This window comes from Vulpes lagopus, chromosome 10 (genome assembly GCF_018345385.1).
Source record: "Vulpes lagopus strain Blue_001 chromosome 10, ASM1834538v1, whole genome shotgun sequence".
Taxonomy (NCBI): Eukaryota; Metazoa; Chordata; class Mammalia; order Carnivora; family Canidae; genus Vulpes; species Vulpes lagopus.
This window is the reverse complement of record NC_054833.1, coordinates 48,970,995-48,994,942: the sequence shown is the minus strand read 5'-3', so window position 1 is coordinate 48,994,942 and position 23,948 is coordinate 48,970,995. Positions and strand designations below refer to the sequence as shown.

At 36.1% G+C, this 23,948-nt stretch overlaps 1 protein-coding gene across 14 annotated transcripts in view; it reads left to right on the top strand.

The window, feature by feature from the left end:
• The window catches only part of ZC3H12C (zinc finger CCCH-type containing 12C), a 75,155-nt gene that overhangs the window by 29,515 nt on the left and 21,692 nt on the right, over window positions 1-23,948 (top strand). For all 14 annotated transcript variants that reach the window (XM_041771097.1, XM_041771104.1, XM_041771102.1 and 11 more), the window contains one exon: window positions 3,763-4,514. In XM_041771097.1, the coding sequence (XP_041627031.1) occupies window positions 3,763-4,514 (752 nt within the window). The remainder of the gene's footprint in view (window positions 1-3,762; window positions 4,515-23,948) is intronic.

Below are 23,948 nucleotides of genomic sequence, written 5' to 3'. Positions count from 1 at the left end.
CCTCATATAAAGCTTAAAGGTTAAGCCATATTTTTTGTAGTTTTGTAGGTTTTTTTTATGACTATGGGAGTACAAACACTGACCTGTTTTGTGTGTGAAATTTTCTCTATGCTGCTGCTTCATGAAATGAGGAAACTTATCCTTATTAGTTAAGAGTTGATTAATTTAAAAATGAGTACATCTAAGTAAATGCAAAATTTAAAAGTCTAACAAATGATTTAGTAATTAAGGAGAAAAATATTTTCTACCTTACCTGTAATAATAAATTTTGTGAAGTTATTGGAGTCTTTGCTATCTTTTTTCAACATTATATTGATCATTTTTATGTCATTGAACAAAAGTGAAGATCCTCTACTGTTCTTTGTCCTAAGCTTTCTTATAATAATTCCTTGTAAGTTTTACATGTGACATTACTTGAACAAGTACTATAGCCTATGAAAATATTTTTTTCAGCTTTTAGATCTTAAGACTGGCATTTAATTTTTTATTAATGATTTCTAGATACTGTGAAAAGAAATTTAAGTGTCATGTTAAGTCATGGCATCTTTTACTCATTTCAAGTGGGCAAGGAAGCATTTCAGATTACAGTTTTAAAAACCAAGTGTTTCCCATTTGGTCACTACAAGTAAAGTTATTTCAGATTTAAATTATGTAACAGAGAAGATCTAGGCCCGGCAACTGAACTCCTTTGCCCATATTTGTACTATTTCATATTTCGTCTACTGATTGACAGGAACTAAAAATAATTATTTAATTGTTTAGGACAAAATAACATTGGGTAACTTTCTCTGAACTGTCCAGTGAAGTATGAAAAAAGAAGAGAAGCCTGTCAGTATAGGGAGAAAGTTCAACCAGAATATTTTAAAAGAAAAAATATTTTGACTAACAAAATTAGATGTTAATTTGTTTTAAAAGTAGGGTAGATCAGTGTTAAAAATCATGTTAGCCCAATTATTGTAAACTTTTTACTTTCATAGTATCTATAAATTTCAGAAATTATTACAAGTTAAAGGTATGTGGAACTCACCACATACATTTGTATATACAAATGAGTTTTCTCTCGTTTAATATTATAAAAAGCAAATTGTTGATAACATCATTTTCCCCCTATTTTATCATTATAGCCATATAATAAAATTATATAGTAGAGTGAGTTTACATAGGATCGTGAATACTTTTTTTAAATATTAGACTGAAGTGTTACAGAAAGACTTAGATACTTGTGTAGGGTGAATAATTTTTAGTTTAAAAACTTGTAGTATTTGGTTTTGTTGCTTTGAAAAATGTGAAAATTAAGAATATTTTCACTTATTCTCTAAACATAACATTTCACTTCCATGTTCCCCGGTTCCATGTTTTTCATAAAGTATTCATCTTGTTTGAACCAGTCCAAAAGGAAAACACTTCAGCTCAATATTAAAATAATATTTCCTAGTTCAAGTCAGGGATTTGGTCAGTGAGTCATTATCTTGAAGAATTATCTCACAACAGCACTTATGCAAAACCCAAACTTTTCAGGGGAGATCAGAACGGTTGCCCATTAAATACACTTCCTGCAGTCAGAGCAGATTGTGGGCTTTCCCGAACAATGATGTCGGAGCTTCCAGATCGGTTTGGCAGCTGCATTGTTCTCAGAGGGTAAACCAGACGCACTTAAGTCCCAGTCTCTTTTATAGGCTTTTGTTCATACCAAATTATTCTTTCACTGTGCTAGCATTCATGATGGCATGTTAAAAGAGTGCAGCTTAGCAACCAGCTTCTGGTTGCCAGGCAGCCCAGCTTCCAATAGGTTTTCCTTGTTCGGGATACTTTTGCTGGGAGCTCTGTGAAGGCCACAGTGCAGATTTTTCTTTTAACTGTATCCCTTCATTAGGATTCTGTTGTGATTTGTTACTTGCATTATGGTGTCAGTATATTACAGTAGTTAATAAATCACTGAGTGTAAAGATTTGCTTTCAAAATCCCTTCCTTTAATTCTAAATAATTGGGCTCATGCATATCCATATTAATAGAAAAAATTGAAATGGATACAGCTCTATAACGGAGCAGATGTATATAGAGCTCTCCTAAGGAGTATTTCTTTTTATCAGTTGTGCAGGCCGGAGCCAGGAGAGCCTGAAGTTTCTTTAAAACTAATAAATGCTATATTAATTAGAACAATGTTATCTGTCTTCTCAAGGAATAAAACCTGAAGAAACTCTTGTACAAGTGTGTGGGAGTTCTACACTGAAGAAATTTTAAGTGTATTGTTATCAAGCTAAAGATTCCATATTCTAGTCTCTAGGATTTACCATATGTAATATAATTTGTTTCATTATGTAGAAATACTTCACTCTCTAATAAGTTCACCAAGTATGCATTCAAATGTGTGACTTCTTAGAAAAACACTTAGCGTTTTCTTAACATTTATATAATAGCTCCTTTCTAGTGTAAATAAGATGTTTTTACATCTTTAGATGCTTTAGAATAAAATGTTTTTACAATTTGCTTTTTTAGATTATTTAAATAGGTGTTTTATGACAGTCTCAAATTCAGCTACCACTCACTGCCTGGTTAACATTCTCCCTGGATAGAACACTGGAGTTGCCTTCATAAGTAAACTACTGATATCAATATAGTCCTTATACTGATGCACAAGAGCAGATAATTTTCTTTTGCTAACCTGTTCCTGGTTGAGAAATAACAATGATTCCCAAAAGACATTAAGGAAAATTAGCAAACCAGCAAAAGTGTTTTAAACAGTAAAAGCATTCCTGAGGGGACAAGGGTGGAGTAGGAGAAAAGATGACTTTTTAACCAAATGCAGATAATGGATAACTAATTATCTGATATAATACAGAAATATTTTCTTATGTTAAATGCAGTAAATTAAGATGACACTTATTCAGTGTACTTTATTTGCTGCTAATTTTGTGTGAACTTTTCATTTCTCTGCTTTCTATAAATGTGCATAGAAGAGCTTTTCCCCCCCCTGGAATGAAATAGATGGTAGTGTCCCTGACACTTAGTAAGGAAGGGTAGCATAGCATTAAAATTTGTATTCTGTTACTATGCTCTGTATCCACAAAATAAAGATTGTTAGAGCAAAACTGTTCATCTTCTAAATGGAGTGTAATTCACTTTGTATTTAGTTCTTTGCTGGCTGTTGTAGAATTGTGCTCTTTTAGCAACTCCACCTAAATTATATTTGGAATGTCTTTAGGTTGTTGTTAAGCTTGATCCAAATTAATGTCAATTTTTCAATTATAGTAAGTTAATGTTTTCCTTTCTTTCCATATGGCTTCCCCTTCAAAATAATCTTTACAAATGTTTATGAATTCTTTTAGAGCAAATGTATGTAACCTATCACGGTATACCTAGAACATGCTTTTTGGTAATATTCTAGGTGTCACTCTGGAAACAGCCTTTCTGACAGTAGAAAGATCTCTTTCATGAAAGGCTAAGAAGCAGCATGTTAGAGTGAGAAAAGCATGGATTTGGGAGTCACGTAAAACTGAATAAAAAAAAAAAAATCCAGTTCCACTAGTTATTTTCTTTGTTGCCTTAGCGGGATTGCTTGGCATTCTGCTTCCTAACTCCTTCATCTGAGAAATAGGGCCAGATACTATCTGGGGCAAAAGTGTTATGAGGGATGAAAAGATGTAGAGAAACCGCAAAGTGGGTATTCAGTAGTTTGACGATGCTCTTGTCAACTTCTGTATTGGCATAGGAATGAAACAGTAAAGAGACAAAATTCTAAATATTTTACATTTTTTTCTCTAGGAATACGGGGTGCTTTGCATTCAGGAATATAGAAAAAATAGCAAAGTGGAGTCAAGTACACATAACAGCTTCATGGGCTTGAAGGATCCTCTGGGGCATGACCTAGGCCACCTTTATGTGGAGAGCACTGACCCACATTTAAGTACATCTGTACCTTGGTCAATGGTAGAGAAGCCAACAATGGATAAAGTCAATTCCGGGAAGGAAGAAAAAGAGGTGTCTGAAGAGAATACGAGCTCTGGCGACTCTGAAGAAAGCACACATTCTGACAATGAGTCCGAACAATTGAGAAGCGTTTCAGTAGAGCCATGCTTATTAACCAAGACTCACAGACAACTGTGTAGGTCTCCCTGCTTAGAGCCTCACATACTCAAACGCGGTGACATTTTGCAAGACTTTAAACCTGAGGAGTCCCAGACTACATCCAAGGAAGTGAAGAAACCCCCTGATGTGGTGCGAGAATACCAAACAAAACTGGAGTTTGCACTGAAGCTAGGCTATTCTGAGGAACAGGTTCAGCTTGTGCTAAATAAACTCGGTACCGATGCTTTAATCAACGACATTCTGGGAGAACTCGTCAAGCTTGGAAATAAAAGCGAGACTGAACAAACAGTGAGTACGATTACCAGCGTGACACGGGACACATCCTCCCTGGAGTCTCAGCGCTCCGACTCTCCAATGCAAGAGATTGTAGCGGACGATGGGGAGAATCTCAGACCAGTAGTTATTGATGGCAGCAACGTGGCAATGAGGTGAGTGGGGAGGTCTTCACTCATTCTTACCAGACCATCTTGAGGAGGGTATTTCTAATTTCGTGATCGTTGCTCTTCTACAAGTCGATAAGGTCGAGATTATTCTGCATCCCAACCTTGGCTTATGTATTTCTAATTAGGTCTCTTTTAGTTTTCTATCAGTCTCCTTCTGGGGGGAAGGGGGTGGTCAGCCATCCTCCCCCCATTTGTCTTTAAATAGAGACCCTCTTTCCCCAGATCAGTCTCTTTTTTTCCTCATCTGGCTAAATTATTGTGGCATAAAAATTAGCACATATTCCTAGTTGAGTGTTAGCCACTGGTTTTAAATGAAGTACTTGAGTATGATGATATTCACCAATTTTGGAATCTAGTCAGATAAATAGTGCATTTCTGTGTGAAGTCAAATAACCATAGGGAAAAAAATGCCAGTTCTTTCAGAAAATTATTTTTATTGATTTGGAAACAAATCAGAGTTACAGTTTCAAATTTCTTTTGTTTCACTTAAGAAATGTAAATTCAAAAATAATTCCTTAGGAACTGAGGATTAAAAAAACAAGAGCAAAACTTCTAATGAAATTCTTTTACAAACTTTGATAACTTGAAATTTTAAGTGCATCTAAATTCAGTTAGTATAAAGTTAATTATCCTCAGTGTTCAGAACACTGGTGGGGGTATAAAGATATGTAAAGTCATCAGTTCTTTTGGAGAACTTGAATTTCATATATTGTTTCTTAAAAAGTGATCCAAGGATACCTACCACAGGTGTCATCTAGGAAAACATCTAGAGCAATGCTGTTCAATAGAAATATAATATAGGCACAGGTATCATTTTAAATTTTCTGGTACCTACATTAGAAAGTTAAAGAGGTAAAATAATATGGATGACATATTTTATTTAGGCTATTACATAGCCAAAATGTAATTTCAACATATAATCGATAACAAGATATTTTGCACTATTGTTTTGATATTGAGCCTTAACATTGGATATCTTACACTTACAGCACATCTCAATTCAGATGAACCATACTTCCAGTGCTCAATAGCCACCTGTAGATAGGGCCACCATACTAGACAGTGTAGTTCTAGAGACCCGCCAACTCCACACACAGACTTACCAAGTCCAGGTCAAGGGGTAGCTCATGCATCTCCTTTTGTAACAAGTACCCCAGCTAGTAAGAATGTGTATTGAAATTTGAGAACCATTGGTTTTTAGTAGGTGAAAGTAAGGACTTGTACACAGGTTATGAGAAGGACCAACTTCTGATCCTCAAAATAACCTTTTCAGGTGGAAGCTATATTATCTTTCTTTTCATTTAGAAGCAAATGAGACTTACAGGGTAGTAATTGCTTACCCAAAGTAAAGCATAATTTAAACCCAAATATGAAAAAAAAAACCAAATATGTTTGACTTCAGAGTCTATACACTATTTATCGGATAATGAGAGATAAGAACAAGTTGAAAACGTTCAAGCCAGACCTTAAAAGGTCTTGGGTGACAAGCTAGAGAGTTTAAACTTGCCCTAATCTGAAGGTAATGGAAGATTTTTGTGGAGAAGAATGTAAGAGTAGAGTTGTGCCATCTACTGATAATCTGGCAGTGATGCTTAGAGTTGATCATAGGAGGCCAGAGATCAATTTGGTTGCACACAACCCTTTCTGATGGAGTAAAGAGGGCCTTGAGTGTCACAGAGGTATGAAGTGTATGTATGGCCTTGAGAAGTCTTTCAGTAAAATAACCTGTTATTTAATCTTTCCCGAGCTTCACCATGGAATGATTTCTTTTTTCCTTGTAATCCAGAACTAGTGAATAATGACCTCAGCAGAGTGATAACTTGAAAGGCCAAAACATCATGAAACCTCCAAGAGAGAGAGTAATAAGGGGAAGTAGTAGGATCTGGAGAAACACCTGTGACTGTAGCCAATGATCAGAATCACCAGGGGGAGTCTTAAAACATATACCTTCCAGATCTCTACTCTTGGATAATGTGAACCAATGGGACTATGATAGAGCCCAAATAATAATGTATTTCTTAAGTGCCAAGGTACTTCTGATGCATAGTCAGTGTCAGAAATCATTCAGCTTGAAATGTGGATATTTACAGGTCAGGAGATAAAAGAGAGTGATGGTTCAGGGAAATAGTGGTGTGAAAAACATGAGTGTAAAAAGAAAGTACGGTGCTAGGAAAACTAAGGACCTACAAATGCCATCAAACTGGAAGAAATGCGGCTTTAAGGAGACAATACCTTGTGGGTAGTACTGAAAAAAGATCAGAGGATGTGACAGTTGGGAAGTCACTGTCTTCAGGAATGCCACGTGGCATTAAAGATAGAAACCCAATTACTGGGATGTCAGGAAGTGAAGGAATAGGGGAGCCTGGCTGGCTCAGTCTGAGGAGTGTGTGACTCTTGATCTCAGGCTTGTGTGTTCAAGCCACACACTGGACATAGAGACTACTGAAAAGTCTTTTAAAAAAGAAAGAAAGAAATAGAGCCAGACCGGTATTCTAGAAAGTTGACGGAGGAAGGGAAGAAGGAGGACGAAGTGTTGGGGGAGAATTTTGTTTAGTTCTGGGTTTAAGAATGAGGCTGTCTAAGCAGAGGGGACAGGGGAGGAGTCTCCTCAGGAGAGGCAGACAGGAACGACAGGACAGTTTAACCTTTGCAGCAGAGTTCTCGAGGGGGGAGCAAGAAAGGCACAGGTGGAATATTTGGCGTTGGAGGTAAACGCACTTTCAGATAGGAACGAACAGACCTCTGATGGGAAAGAGCAGGAGACTTCTAAAACTCGGAGCCCACAGAAATGAGTTGCTGAGATGGATGTCATCGAGCTAAATGATGTCACAGTAGGATCAGCCTCACATCAACGCCTACGGCTAACACCTAGTTCCCAGTGGAAATGAAAGGTCCTTGGATAATTGAAACTTGACGTCAGACTCTAAACTTTCCTTATGGCACATGGTGAAAATCATCCACAGGAGAACCGTGATACTAAAATAGATGGCATAATTAAGGCATTTGAACAGTCTATTCTTATGTAATTATGAAAACAAACTTCTACCCCCACACTCTCTTGGCGCCGCCCCACTTCCCTTGCTGCGAAGTTGGGACAGCTTGACGCCCGTTCTTCTCTCCATCATATATTTTAATCTGACACTTAAACTGAAGTGCTCCAGGCATTTCAGGACAGAACAAGTTGACAGGAAATTTTTATTATAGCAGCATTATACTATCAGTCACAATAAAATGTTGTATCACGTCCATAACTTTGAAAGTGCCAGAACTCATGAAAATTCATAGTAAACTTTTATATGCTGCCATTTATAAGATCTACATAAAGTAAAAAAAAAAAAGTCATTTAAAAATACATATCTACTGCAGATTCTAAATCTTAATTTAACAAAAAATGCAGACAGATTTCACCCATTTCATGTCTCATAAAACATGCTTTTACTCTTGAAATTAATTTCCCACTCGTGCTAAGGTAGGCAAACCTGTTGTATAATAAATTTGTACACATAATATTAAAATAGTAAGTAAATATGGGGGCCAGTTAAAAATAGAGTACTATTTTGTTTTCTTTCTCTCAGGCCGAAGCAGTCCATATATAAGATGAATATATTTTAGTTTCATTTAAAATGCCAGCCATAGAACTGATAGAAGATGATTTAGATAGAACTTAAGGAAGGCAAGGGTATTTTTATTAAAATTACCAAAGTATACTTAAAAAATTAGTTCTCTGTGTACCACCTTGCGATTCTAAATAAGTTGTTAAAACTTTGCAGCTGTACTTTTCAGAATTATAAAAAGGAGAATTCCTATCTTACAGGATTACTATTAGAATTAAAGGTAATTAATAGCAAGTGCCTGGCATGTCATAGGGTCTCAGGAAATTACAGCGATTGCATTAGAGCTAGATTTATATTTCAATCCAGAAAATATTAACTAATGAATACTTTGAATACTTTGTTACTCTAGGGTTTTTTTCTTCCAGTATTTAATAAGCATAGCAATTTAGCAGCCCCATTTTATTTATATGATTTATAGGAATATTTCAATTCTTGCCTCAAGTTTATATCATCTGTGGTTTTCAGTGATGGTTTCTACAGTTTCTTAAAGGAGACTTGGGCTCTTAGATCCTGGTGCCTTCAAAATCTCACAAGGCCAAGCCACATAAGTGAGATGGCACCTAAGGTCCCAGGACTGCAGGGACCTTCCAGTGGTGGCTTGGAGGGAGCATGCTACTGCTTCCCGTGGATTCATATGGTTTTTAAAATGTGCCACATTAAAAAAAAAAAAAAAGAATGCTGCATTGATAGAAGTTCTGGGTAAGTTTGTTGAATAAGCAAGTCATCAATAATTGACAATTACCCAGAACTTAGTTTAGCGTAAATTGTGATACCTGTTTCACTGCTAAGTATGGAGGGCATAAGCATATTAAAACAGAAAGGTGAAGTGTAGGGAAAACCCTAAACTTTTACATATAAAATAGTAAGTATTCAAAATGTGCTTGGCTTTGGAAATATGAATATGAAACAATGAAATTTATATTTAGTGGAGCTTGATAACAAATCCTGATAAAAGGTGCAGTTGATTTTAATTCCTTTAAAAAAAAAAAAAAGAAAAACCTGCAAACTGGTCATTGGGCAAATAGGCCTCTTTCTTTAAAGGGACAGATACTTGATAATGTAGATACACAATGAGGTGTGTGCCCCCGATAGAGACACAGAAATAAAGCATGAGTAATATTTATCATATTTCTGAAATGAAATTCTTAGGCTATTGTGATTTTTTTTAAAATTTCCTCCAAGTAGCTTTATAATGCTTCGAACTCTGTAATTCCATTAAACTTAAAGTAGTTCAGTAGTATGGTTCATCTCTGTCCAGAGGTATCCAGTAGTTAAAATTCAAACTTTCCCTTAAATCCAGTGCTCTTCTAATTTGCATGTAAAGTTTCAGATGACTCGTCATGTCTTTAACAAAGTACAGTCCTGAGAGTCACTGGAGTGGGTGTATGATAAGATGACTTATGTGTCTGTGTGCTTTGATTACTGAGTCCTCGATGACTTTTTTTAATTGAAGTATTATTCACAGACAATGTTATACGAGTTTTATGTTTACAACATATTGATTTGACAGTTCTACACGTTATTTATTGTTCACCATGATAAATGTAATTACCATATGTTACTACAGTAATATTGACTGTATTCCCTAATGTTGTTATTTTTCATCTCCATGACTTACTGATTTATTTGTCTGGAAGTTTGTACTTCTGAAGCCCCCTTACCTATTTCACACACACACTTCCAACCAGCTACCCCAGTGGCAACCACCAGTTTGCTCACTGTATTTAAGTGTAGTTATCCTTTTGTTCTTTGTTCATTTGTTTTTTTTTTCTTAGATCCCACATATAAGGGAAGCTCTATAGGGTATTTGTCTTTCTCTGCCTAACTTATTTCATTTAGCCCAATATTCTCTAGGTCCATCTAAAGAATGAGATCTCATTCTTTTCTATGAGTAATATCCTTTGTGTGTGTGTGTGTGTGTGTGTGTGTGTGTGTGTGTGTGTGTGTGTATACTGTATCTTCTTTATCCATATAACTATAAATGAATACTGAGGCTGCTTCCATATCTTGGCTATTGTAAGTAATGCTGCAATAAACATAGGAGTGCAAATGTCTTTTTGAACTAGTGTTTTCCTTTTCTTTGAGTAAATACCCAAGAGTGTAATTACTTCATCTTGTAGTATTTCTATTTTTAACTTTCTCAGGAACCTCTACACTTTTCCATTGTGGCTGCACCAGTTTGCATCCCCACCAACAGTACACCAGAAAGGGTTCCCTTTTCCCAGTATCCTTGCCAGTTTGGTTTTTGGTATTGAGTTGTATGAATTCTTTACTTTGAATTATGTTTCTTTGAGTACTAACCACTTATCAGATAAATGATTTGTAAATATCTTCTCCCATTCAGTAGATTGCCTTTTCGTTTCGTTGGTTTCCTTTATGCAAAAACTTATTTTGGCGTACTCACAATTGCTTATTTTTGCTTTTGTTTCCCTTGCCGGACAAGACACATCTAGAAAAATGTTTCTACAGCTAATGTCAACAAAATTACTGTTATTGCCTTTGTTTTCTTCTAGTTGTATGGTTTGAGGTCTCACTTTAGGTCTTTAATCCATTTTGAGTTTATTTTTGTGTAAAAAAACATTTACTTTGGAAATATTTATTTAGAAATACTTATTTTGGTGTAAGAAAATGGTCCAGTTTCCTTCTTTGGCATGTTGCTGTCCAGTTTTCTCAGCACCATTTATTAAAGAGACTCTCTTCTCCCCACTGTATGTTATTCTCTCCTTTGTCATAGATTACCTGACCATATAGGTGTGGGTTTATTTCTGAGGTCTCTGTCCTATTCCATGGATCAAGGTGTCTGTTTATGTATCAGTGCCACACTGTTTTGACTCAGAGAGCTTTGCAGTATATCATGAAATCTGGTATTGTGATACCTCCAGCTGTGTTCTTCTTTCTCAAGATTGCTTTGGCTTCCTCAAATTCTTTTGTAGTTCTGTACAAATTTTAGTATTATTTTGTTCTGGTTCTGAGAAAAATGCTCTTGGTTTTTTATAGGGCTTGCTTTGAATATGTAGATTGCTTTGGGTAGTATAGACATTTTAGCAATATTATTCTAGTCTATGAACATGGCGTGTCTTTCCATTTGTGTCATCCTTAATTTTTTTTATGAGTGTCATCTAGTTTTATAAGGATACATCTTTCACCTCCTTGATTAAATTTTTCCTAGGTATTTTATTCTTTTTGGTGCAATTGTACATGGTATTGTTTTCTTAAATTCTCTTTCTGCCACTTCATTATTAGTATATAGAAATGTAACCTATTTCCATGTTTAATTTTTTATCCTGCAACTTTACTGAAATTTATCAGTTCTACTGGTTTTTGGTACAGTCTTTAGGATTTTCTCTGTACAGTATCATGTCATCTGCAAAAAATGATACTGTTACTTCTTCCTTACAGGTTTGAATGCCTTCTATTTCTTTTGCTTGTCTGATTGCTGTCCCTAGAACTTCTAGTACTATGTTAAATAAAAGTGGTGAGAGTAAATATCTGTATTTTTTTTTTGATATCTGTATTTTCTTCCTGATTTTGAAGGAAAAGCTTTCAGCTTTTCACCACTGAATATGATGTTACCTGTGGGTTTGTCATATGTAGCCTTAATTATGTTGAGGTATGTTTCCTCTATACCAACTTTGTTGAGAATTTTTAACATGAATGGATATTATATTTTGTCAAATGCTGTTCCAGCATTTATTGAGACTATCATGTGAGTTTTTTCTTCCTCTTGTTAATATGATATCTCACACTGATTAATTGCAAATATTGAACCATATTTACATCCCTGAAATAAATCCCACTTGATCATGATGAATGATTTTTTTGATGTATTTGTTAATTCAGTTTGCTTATGTTTTGTTGAGAATTTGTGCATCTATTTCACCAAAGATGTTGCCTATAGTTTTTCTTTTTTAAGATTTATTTGAGAGAGAGAGCAAGCATGAGCGGGGAAGGGAGAGAGAGAAGATCCTCAAGCAGACTCCCTGGTAAGCATGGATCCCAATGTGGGGCTTAATCCCAGGACCCTGAGATCATGACCTGAGCCAATACTAAGAATCAGCTGCTTAACCAGCTTTAGCCACCCAGGGACCTCAGGCCTATAGTTTTCTTATTTTGTAGCGTCTTTGCCTTTGGTATCACGGTAATGCTGACCTCATAGAACAAATTTGGATGTTTACCTTCCTCTTTTATTTTTTTGAATAGTTGAGAAGAATAAATATTGACTCTTTTTTAATATTCAGTAAAATTCACCTGTGAAACTATCTGGTCCTGGACTTTTCTTTGTTGGCAAAGTTTTGATTACTGATTCAATTTCATTAATAATAATCAGTCTGTTCAGTTTTCTGTTTCTTCCTGATTCAGTCTTGGAAGATTGTATGTTTCTAGGAATTTATACATTTCTTCTAGGTTGTCCAGTATGTTGGCATATAGTTTTAGTTTTTCATGATATTCTTCTATAATCCTTACTATTTCTGTGATGTTCATTGTTACTTCTCTTCATTTCTGATTTTATTTATTTGTGTCCTCTTTTTTTCTTGATCAGTGTACCTAAAGGTTTATCAGTTATGTTTGTCTTTTCACAGGACTGTCTCTTCACTGATTTTTTTTCCTATTGTTTTTTCATCTCTATTTCATTTATATCTGCTATAATCTTTATTCTTTATTTCCTTCTAGCTTTGGGTTTTCTTTGTTGTTTTTCTAGTTCCTTTAGGTGTAAAATTAGGTTGTTCATTTGAGATTTTTCTTTTTCGTGAAATAGGCCTGGGTCACTATAAACTTGCTTCTTACAATGGCTTTTTCTGTGTCCCAAGGATTTTGGGCCATTTGTTTTCATTTTCACTTGTCTCCATGTATTTTTTTTATTTCCTCTTTGGTATTTCAGTTGGCCCCATTCATTGTTAAGTAGCCTGTTTTTTTTTAGTCTCTGTGCATTCATGTTCTTCCCAGATTCTTTTCTTGTAACTGATTTCTAGTTTTATATAGTTGCAGTCAGAAAAAGATGCTTGATATGATTTCAGTCTTCTTAAATTTATTGAGACTTGTCTTGTGGCCTGTCATGCAATGTCTTCTGGAGAGTGTTCCATGCACTTTAAAAATCGTGTATTTTGCTCTTTTTGGAGGAAATCTGTATCTTTTAGGTATCTTTTAGGTCTATCTGGTCTAATGTGTCATTCAAAGCCATTCTTTCCTTGTTGATTTTCTGCCTAGGCGATCTATCTACTGATGAAAGTGGAGTGGTACAGTCTCCTCTTACTGTATTACTGTCATTTTCTCCCTTCATGTCCTCTCTTAAAATTTGCTTTATGTATTTAGGTCCTCCCATGTTAAAAACAGATATTTACAACTGTTATGTCCTCTTATGGATGATCTCATTATCATTTTGTAGTGCCCTTTGTCTCTTGCTACAGTCTTTGTTTTAAAGTCTTATTTTGTGTGATACAAGTATTGCTACCCCTACTTTGTTTTCATTTCCATTTGCATGGTATATGTTTTTCTTTCTTTCTTTTTTTTTTTTTTTGTTTAAAATTTTTATTTATTTATTCATGAGAGACACAGAGAGAGAGGCAGAGACATAGGCAGAGGGAGAAGCAGGCTCCATGCAGGAAGCCCGATGTGGGACTTGATCCCGGGACCCGGGGACCACACCCTGAGCCAAAGCAGATGTTCAACCACTGAGCCACCCAGGCATCCTAGTGTATGTTTTTTAACTCTTCCCTTTAAGTCTATGTGTATCTTTAGGTGAGTCTCTTACAGACAGTGTAGAGGTTGGTCTTTTTTTTATCATTCACTTACCCTGTGTCTTTTAATTGGAACATTTTTAGTCTATATTTAAATTATTGACAGGTGTGTACTTATTGCCATTTTCCTCATTGTTTTCTGGTTGTTTTTTTAGTTCTCCTCTGTTCTTTTCTTCTTTTGACCTCTTTGTTGTGGTTTGGTAACTTTCTTTAGTGCTATGCTTGGATTTCTTTCTCTATTTTTTGTTATCTATTAAAGGTTTTTGATTTGTGGTTATCATTGGGTTGATCTGTAACATCTTATGTGTATTAACAGACTGTATTAGGTTGATGGTTGCTTAAGTTTGAACATATTCTAAAAGCACTAAATGTTTATCCTCCCCACCATGTTTTATATAGAGATGTTGTATTTTATATCTTTTTTTTTTTGGACCCCTTCACTAATTTTTGTAGATATAATTGATTTTACTACTTTTTTGTTCAGATTTCCATACTGGCTTCATAAGTGATTAATCTACTACCTGTACTATATATTTGCTTTTACCTGTGAAGTTGTTGCCTTCCATAATTTTCTTCTAGTTGTGGTCTTTGCACCTGAAGGACTCCCTCTAATGATTCTTGTGAGACTGGTTTAGTGGTGAGGAACTTTAATTTTTGTTTATCTGGGAAACTCTTCTTCTATCCTGAATGATAATCTTGCTGGGTAGAGTATTCTTGGTTATAGAGGTTTTTGCTTCCTCTCAGCACTTTGGATATATCCTGCCACTCCTGCAAAGTTTTATCCAAAACTTTATCTTGCCTGCAGAATTTCTGGCAAAAAAATCAGCTGATAGCCTTATGGGATGCCCCTTGTATGTAACTGTTCTCTTTTTACTTGCTGCTTTTTAAATTTGTTCTTTATCACCACTTCCTGCCATTTTAATTGTTACGTGTCTTTGTATGGACCAATGTGGGTTCATCTTGTTGGGGTCTCTCTGTGCTTCCTGGACCTGGGCATCTGTTTTCTTCCTCAGATTAGGGAGGCTTTCAGCTATTTTCTTCTAATAAGTTTTCTGTCCCCTGCTCACTCTTTTGTCCTTCTCGGACTCTTGTAATGCAAATGTTATTACACTTGGTGATGTTGCTGAATTCCTTTAACCTACTCTCATTTTTCTATTATTTTTTTCTTTTTTCTCTTCAGCTTGGTTGCTTTCTATTACCTGATCTTTCAGATCACTGATCTGTTCTTCAGTGTCCTCTACTATGCTATTTATTCCTTCTAGTATATTTTTTATTTCCATTACTGACTTTTTCAGCTCTCACTAGCTCTTTTCTATATTTTCTACCTCTATTTTTATAAATCCTGAGATCATCTACTCTTTTCTCAAGTTAGTATCTGTTAGAATCATTACTTTGAATTCTGTATTAGGCATATTGCTTATCTCCATTTCACTTAGCTCTTTTACTGTGATTTTGTCTTGTTCTTTCATTTAAGACATATTCCTCTGTCTCCTCATTTTGTCTAACTCTGCATTTGTTTTCGTGTGTTAGGTAGGTAAGCTGTGTCTTCTGGTCCTATAGCAGTCTTGTGTAGAAGAGGTCCTGTGCACAGTGCCCTATGTTCCTGTATGGGCTGCATGTTCCCTGCTGTTGTGGCTAATCTGTGATTGTTTTCAGCCCAGCAAGCTGCAGTGACCCACTTTGCCTGCTATGTGCATGCTGGGCAGGGTTTGTACCCCATACTGTTGAGAGGCCAGAGGCCACTGCCATGGTTGGTTTATGGGCAGGCCAGGAGTCAGCCCAGGTGTCTGCAGTTAGCTTCTCTGCCACAGCTGCAGGCCAAACTACAGGCCTTGCTGCCTGTGTGACAGAGAGGCTCTTGTCAGTAGGTGGGGCCAGCAGTCAGCCTATGTGCATGCCACTGGCCACTCGGTCACATCTGTAGGTGCACCCAAGGGCAGGGTTAAGTGGTTGGGCTGCTGGAACTGTGGGCATGCTGGTGTGTGAGGATGTCTCTCCATCCCCAAGCAGGAGTCACTTTGCATTGGTGCTGATCCTTCTGGGGTTGCCTGCTGGATGTGGTGGGGCAAGAGCTACTTTGGAGGTAGGCCTACCAAAGTGGGTGGTTTGATGGGGCAGGCCCACAGGGGAGTGCCGGGGCACGACTGTGGTACCAGGAAGACAGATGGAGAGTTGACAGCACCGACTACTGCAGGCATCTGGCTATCTGGGCTGAGGAGGGTCAGGATGAGAAATGGCACCCACCAGCACTTTTGTTCTTGGAGAAATCTCTTGCAATTCTCTGCCCTCCCATCACACATTCTAAGATCAGCCAGTAAACTTCTTACATGTGTATCCCAGGCACTTTCCACACTGCTGTTACTAGGCTGTGTCTCAGTGGAGTTACTTACTACTCTGGCTCTTTAAGGGCAGGGATTCAGTTTCCCATTGCCCTCTGGCTCTCCTGATTTTTTTGGTTCCCTGGGCTCAGTCCTGATGATTTTTCAAGCTTCTGAAGTTAAGCCCCACTGGTTTCCAAAGCCAGATGTTATGTGGGCTCATCTTCCTAGTGCAGGTTCCTGGAACCATGGGCACCTGGCATGGGGTCTGATCCTCTTGCTTCTCCCTGCTTGTGATTTCCCTCCTCTTCATGATTATTCCCACCAGAGATCTGGTTCCCAACCAGGGCTCCACCCCTCTTTCCTCTGCAATAAAGCTCCCTTCCTCTGATGAACTACAGAAGGTCTGTTCTGTTAGTCTTCAGGTCATTTTCAGAATTTGTTATATGGATGTGTCTGTTACTGTGTCCATGGGTCATGTTGAGCTCAGGATCCTCCTCTTCTGCCATCTTCCCGATGCTAGTACTTGACTTCTTCAGTATGCTTCCATGACCTGGTTATTCAAACTAACTATCTCTGTATTTTGCTTTAGCTTCTACCCATTATATGAGTAATAAACAAGAAAAAACCCAGAGCCTCATCACTCCCCCTATATGATAATGTACCATAGGTTCTCCTATTGAATAGAATGAAAACTAGGCACGCCACTCTTCTCTTTCTGATATGAACAAATCATTGAAACTCCTCCTCACTCCTTCCCCCAATCATGGCAAGTCCTCTGTCTTGGTCAGGGAACCAAGGTATCTGGATTTAGATCAAATCTCCTGACCAGTAGGTGGGTTTTATTGATGCACGTTTGTGCAGAGTATTAGGAAAAGTATTTTCTTTGCTAATAATCTCACGTGGACCACTTTTGGCCAGTAGGATCCACGCTTGTATTGCCTCTCTGATAATGATAAGGAGCCACCAAAAGAATTTAAGCAAGGGAAGAGTGGCTTATCAAATTGACCTTTAAAAAAAATTCACTGTGGGGCACCTGGATGGCTCAGTCAGTTAAGTGTCTGCCTTTGGCTCAGGTCATGGCCTTGGGGCCCTGGGGTCCAGCCTCAGGCACCCTGCTCAGTGGGGAGTCCGCTTCTCCCTCTGCCCCTTCCTCTACTTCCCCTGCTCGTGCTCTCTCTCTCTCTCTTTCTGTCAAATAAAATCTTTTTAAAAATTCACTGTGTAGAGAAATTTAGAGACGGATTTTAGCACTAAGATTGTAGACAAGGGAAACCTACTTACATTTGAAAATATATGCAAAGGTTGGGCAGCCCGGGTGGCTCAGCGGTTTAGTGCCGCCTTCAGCCCAGGGTGTGATCCTGGGGACCCGGGATCAAGTCCCACATCAGGCTCCCTGCTTCTCCCTCTGCCTGTGTCTCTGCCTCTCTCTGTCTCTGTGTCTCTCATGAATAAATAAAATCTTTAAAAAAGAAAAGAAAATATATGCAAAGGTTAAACTGCAGGCAACTGAAAAAAAAAAAAGATAAACTAAGAATATCCATTGCTTTTGTATACCAATCAGAGAGCAGGGAATGAAGAACTTAACTATTTCTACCTCCACCCCCAAAAGGGCTTGTGATAGAAACCAGCTGGTGTTAGAACAAATCTCAGTGTTAACAGGGATGTAGACAGCACTCTAGGTGAATCCCTGAACGTTTGAGCAGAAATCAGGTATAGATATTAGAGTATGAGCAGAGAAAATGTGTAAATTGTGATAACTTTCTTTATATCAATGTTAGTGGGGTAAACCCATATATTTATAAAATCAAGCAGAGTCTAGTAATCTATATAAATAATAAATATAAATCTATAATCTTCAGATTTCTTAAAAGCTCAAAGGCTTTCATGTATCTAATCTGGTTTGTGATGCTTTGTGAACTCATTTCAATGTAAATTTGAATATTGAAGGTCATCTTACCCAGGCTTTAAAACTTGCCTTCAGTTATTTGTTGGGTTTGCTGTCCTATTGCCTATTTACTATTTAAGTACAGCCCCAATAAAATCCTCCTGGACACCTAGTCCAAGCATTTGCTTTGCACCATGAGAGAGAGTTCATTCAAATTTGGTTTGGTTCGCAACAAAAAGTAATCAAAATTCTGTGCAGTAGACCTGTGTGGTCCAATGTGGTGACTATTAGCCACCAGTGGCTTTGAGCTCTTGTAATATATCTGGTCTGAATTGAGTTATCCTGTAAACATAAAATACATATCACATTTTGAGAAAGTATGAGTATGAGTTAAATGAAATATTACTAACTTAATTTCAACTGCTTTTTCTTTTTCTTTCTTTTTTTTTTCTTTTTGCTCTTAAAAATGCACTATACTAGATCACTTAAAATTATATATGTGGTTCACATTATAATGCTTGTTATGCCCCAGCTTAATTGGGGCTTACCATTAATTAAAGGACAACTTAATTTTCCCCTAGGTGAGTATCCTAGGTATTACTTACATGTTATTTGGTGGTGTTCCATTTCTCTTACTGTTATAAAGAAAATCCTTAGAGACTGCAAAAAGAATCAGGACTAATTTTTTTTCTGTTTTTAATTATATCAGTATGGAGTATGACAAAGACAAATATTAGTAATATTCCATTGCTTCTCTTTATAATCCTAAATTCACAATTCTGGTGGTTATCAATTATGAATTTTAATAGGCCAGTGGTCCGTAAACTTTGCTGTTATCTCAAATATGTTTATACCGAAACCTAGGAATCAGCAACATTAGTAATCCAGTTACATATGAATGAAGTTAATTACAGATCCCCTAAGTAATGTTACCAATTATAAGAAATGGGAAATGTTACCTATTTATAAGAAATAGAACAGAGTGAGCAGGGTCTATGTTTTCTACTTTTGCTGAAATTGAAGACATTTTTATACCTACTTAACAGATATGTTCTCTTCAACATCTTTAGATTAAATGACCCAGTTGGATCAAGATTAGCTTAGGTGTGCTTCCTGTTACTAATTTTGGCTTCAAATTATGAACCTTATAAGGTCAACACAGTCTTTCTCCTTTCTTCCTTATGTTTTTCCATTCTCAAAACTCTCTTGACCACACTGTTGTAATATCCATAACCACATGGAAGGTGATAGTAAGCTATTTTGCATTTCATATATTTAATTGTAATTTTGGTGTTGAATATTTTCATTATTGTAAATCAGTGATTTTTCAGACTTTTTTTTTAAGCCGTATAATCCTGCAAATCTTGTTGGAAGCACATTTTTAAAACAGACAAAATCAGAATTCTGTTTGAATTGAGTGATACAGGTAGGCTTTGTTTCCACTTAAAAATGCCCTTCCCTGGTGCCTAAAAGTGTCTCTGAGCCACCATGTGGAAGTTTTGAACACAACTTGGTGAACACTGATTAAATAATGACCAACAAAGGGAGCATGGTTTTAGTTTCTGGTGGTACATTCAGTATTTAGCATCCTAACAACTAGGTTTAGCTTCAAAGTGATCTTGGTATATTGGAAAAAAAGAGCAGAGATCATAAATCTGAGCAGCTGTAAGAGTGACAGAATAGAAATCAATCGTACGAGCCTTCAGTGCAAAAGAAAATTTTGAATTCCCATGAGGCAGCACATAAAATTGTACATTCTCTCATACAATATAAAATTTAGACTACAATGATAGAGAAAGTAAAATTTTCTCTTATGTCTGTATTCAGGATTATATCCAGCTGCACTCCTTTTTCCCTGTTTAAGAAACATAGGATAGATGTGAGAATTTCTTTTAAACAATCATAAAACATTGAAAAATGTATTAGTGAAGAAGGTCTTAAAGCCATTTTTTTAAAGAGTTTTTTAAAATTATAATATCTTTATATGGCCAACCTGGTTTACATATGGTCAGGCCTAAAAATTGAGGGGAAAAAAATCAAGTAATCAAATTTTTGAAGAGCAACTGGGTATATTAATAATTTAGTGTTCAATATTTTTAGCAGTGTTACTATGTTACAATTACTCTGTGATTGATATCCAGTGCACCCTGACTTCCTGTAATGTCACAGAGCTAAATCTAAACTTGAAGGACTTGGTACAAAAGATTCAAATATGGTTTTCTAGTTTAAAGGGACACCTTTGGCTCCTAAATTTTTCATTGTAGCCACTTGGCTGACACCCCTGCTAACTTGTGTAAGTTTTACCCATAGCTTGATATTGTAATGGCCCATTAAAGCCACTGAAGTCTTATAATCATACTTGGACCTTCTGGTGGAGAACAGAGCATACTTATAGGTAAAGTTTTTGACTTAAATAAAAAATGATATATATAAGTTTATTTTAAAAAAATTCTTTTTTCAGTCCTCTGATTACCTTGACTACTTCTTGATTTCTTTGGAAAACCAAAAGAGTATAGTGAACTCCAGACATCAAATACATTGTTCTCAAAATCACACTTTACTATCCATGGTGAGTTTTAAAGCCAATAAAGATTTATTTTATTGGTTTCATTTTCAATCTGAAGCAAGTTTTTTCCATCTTCCACAAATTAGGACTACAGGGACATGAGAGAGTAAAGGCTCTAATATTGTTACAGCCCTCTATGTGTGCCGGGCACCCTGCTGGGCGCCTTATGGATGCTACCTTGATCAGATGCTACCTTGATCATCACTCAGCCTGCAGGGTTGGTGGATTGATCTCCATGTCAAACATGAGAAAATTGAGGTTCAGAGCAAGTAACTCACCATGGTCATGCAGAAAAATGGTAAAGAAAATACATAAACTCCTATCTAATTCCAAAGATAATGTCATTTTTCACCAGATTGGACTCCTCACTAGGAGCCATTCCTATTTACTAGTCCTAGTCTTATAACTACTGTCATAACTATTGTAATAATTAGCTGTGCTGATGTATTACCAGCATGACATTCTAGGTATTATTTTTATAATTAGATTTTAGATCATTTATGGAAAGATTGTTTTAAGAATAGCTTTCCTTGGATTGTGTAAGTAATATACTTGCTACATAAATGTCAAAACAAAAAATGTCATTAGTGATTTCCAAGTTGTTTATTTTTTTAAAGTTCACCATTTTATTTATTTATTTATTTATTTATTTATCGAAGTATAGTTGGCATATACTGTTTTAGTTTCGGATGTACAACATAATAATTCAACAATTATATACATTACAGTGACCATCTGTCACCAAAGTTATTAAAATATTATCAATGATATTCCCTAAGGTGTGCTTTTTATCCCTGTGCCCTATTTATGTAATAACTGGATGTCTGTACCTCTCCATCTCCTTCACCTATTTCACCTATTCTCCTCTATCCCTCCCCTCTGGCAACCACCAATTTGAGCTTTGTATTTATGAGTCTGATGATTATCCTTTGTATGTTTGTTTTGGTACTTAGGTTTCTTTTTTAGATTCTTTACATGAATGAAATCATGTGGTATTTGTCTTTCTCTAACTTATTTCACTTACTGTAATACCTTCTAGGTCCAGCCATGTTTTCATGAATAGCAAGATTTTATACTTTTCAAGACTAATCTCTACACCACATCTTTTTTATCCATTCTTCTATGGGTGGATATTTAGGTTGCTTCCCTATTGTAAATAATGTTGCAATAAACCTAGGGGTGCATATATCTTTTCAAATTAGTATTTTATTTTCCTTTGAGTAAATACCCAGAAGTAGAGTACTGGACTATATAGTATTTCTATTAAGTTTTTGTGAAGAACATCTATACTGTTTTCCATAGTGGCTGAATCAGCTTATAATCCTACCAACAGTGCTCGAGGGTTCTCTCTTCTCTACTTCCTCACTAACATTTATTATTTCTTGCATTTTTGATACTAACCATTCTGACTGACTTGAAGTGACACCTGATTGTGGTTTTGATTTGCATTTCCCTGATGATTAGTGATGTTAAGCATCTTTTCATGTATCTCTTGGCCATCCAGGTCTTATCTGTTTGGATCCTCTGCCAATTTTTAATTGGATTTTTTGTGGGGTTGTTTTTGAATTGTTTTTGTTATGTGAGTTCTTTATATATTTTGGATAGCAAATCTTTATTAGATATATTCTTTTGCAAATATCTTCTCCCATTAGGTAAGTTGCCTTTTTATTTTGTTCATAGTTTTCTTTACTGTGCAAAAGCTTTTTAATTTGATGTATTCCTTATTTATTTTGGTTTTGTTTGCCTTGCCTTGGAGACAGATCCAGAAAAATATGCTAAGATTGATGTCCAGGAGATCACTGCCTGAATTTTCTTCTAGTGATTTTATGATTTCAGGACTTACATTTAGGTCTTTAAATCCATTTTGAGTTTACTTTTATAAAGTTTACTTACTTTTGTCCAGGAGATCACTGCCTGAATTTTCTTCTAGTGGTTTTATGATTTCAGGACTTACATTTAGGTCTTTAAATCCATTTTGAGTTTACTTTTATGTACTTTTATGAGGAAAGTGGTCCAGTTTCCTCAACACCATTTATTGAAGAGACTGGCTTTTCTTCATTGTATATTCTTGCCTCCTTCATCATGGATTAATTGACCATGGAAATGTGGATTTGTCTCTGGGCTCTCAACTTCATTCCATTGGTCTCTGTGTCTGTTTTTGTGGCAGTACCATACTGTTTTGATTACTACAGTTTTGTGGTATATCTTGAAATCTGGCATTGGGACACCTGCAGCTTTGTAGTTCTTTCTCAATATTGCTTTGGTTATTCGGTGTCATTTGTAGTTCATACAAATTTTAGAATTATTTGCTCTGTAAAAAATACTATTGGTATTTTGATGGGGATTGCATTGAATCTGAAGATTGCTTTGGTTAGTATGGACATTGTAGCAATATTTACTCAATTCCTTTATCAATATCTTACAGTTTTCAGAACAGGTCTTTTACCTCTTTCACTAAATTTCTTCCAAGGTATTTTATTCTTTTTGATGCAGTTGTAAATGGGATTTTTTTCTTAATTTCTCTTTCTGCTAGTTCATTGATACACAGAAATGCAGCAGAATTTTATTCCCCGTCTTTATTCCATTTCTTCAATTTTTTTACATACCTGTGTTCAAAAAAGATCCTTGATTTCAATCTTAAACTTGTTTTGTGGTCTATGTGTAATCTATCCTGGAGAATGTTCCATGTGCACTTAAAAAGAATGTGTATTCTGTTCTTTTTGGAGGCAATGTATCTGTTAGGCCTACTTGGCCTAAGTGTTATTCAAAGCCACTCAGTTTGATTTTCTGTTTAGGTTGTCTATTCATTGATGTAAGTGAGGTATTAAATTCCCCTACTATCATATTACTGTCAATTTGGCTTTATGTTTGTTAATATTTGTTTTATGTTTGTTAATACTTGTTTTATGTATTTAGGTGCTCCTATGTTAGGAACATAGATATTTACAGTTGTTATGTCCTCTTGTTGAATTGATTTATCATCATGTAACATCATCTATCTCTTTGTTTTAAAGTCTATCTTGAGGGATGCCTGGGTCACTCAACCATAAAGCGTCTGCTTTTGGCTTAGGTCGTGATCCTGGAGTCCTGGGATTGAGTGCCACATCAGGCCCCCTGCATGGAGCCTGTTTCTCCCTCTGCCTATGTCTCTGCCTCTCTCTCTCTCTCTCTCTCTCTCTCTCTGTCTCTCATAAATAAATAAAATCTTTTTTTAAAAAAGTCTATCTTGATATAAATATTGCTATCCCAATTTTTTTTCACTTCCATTTTCACAGTATAGGTTTTTCTATCCCATCAT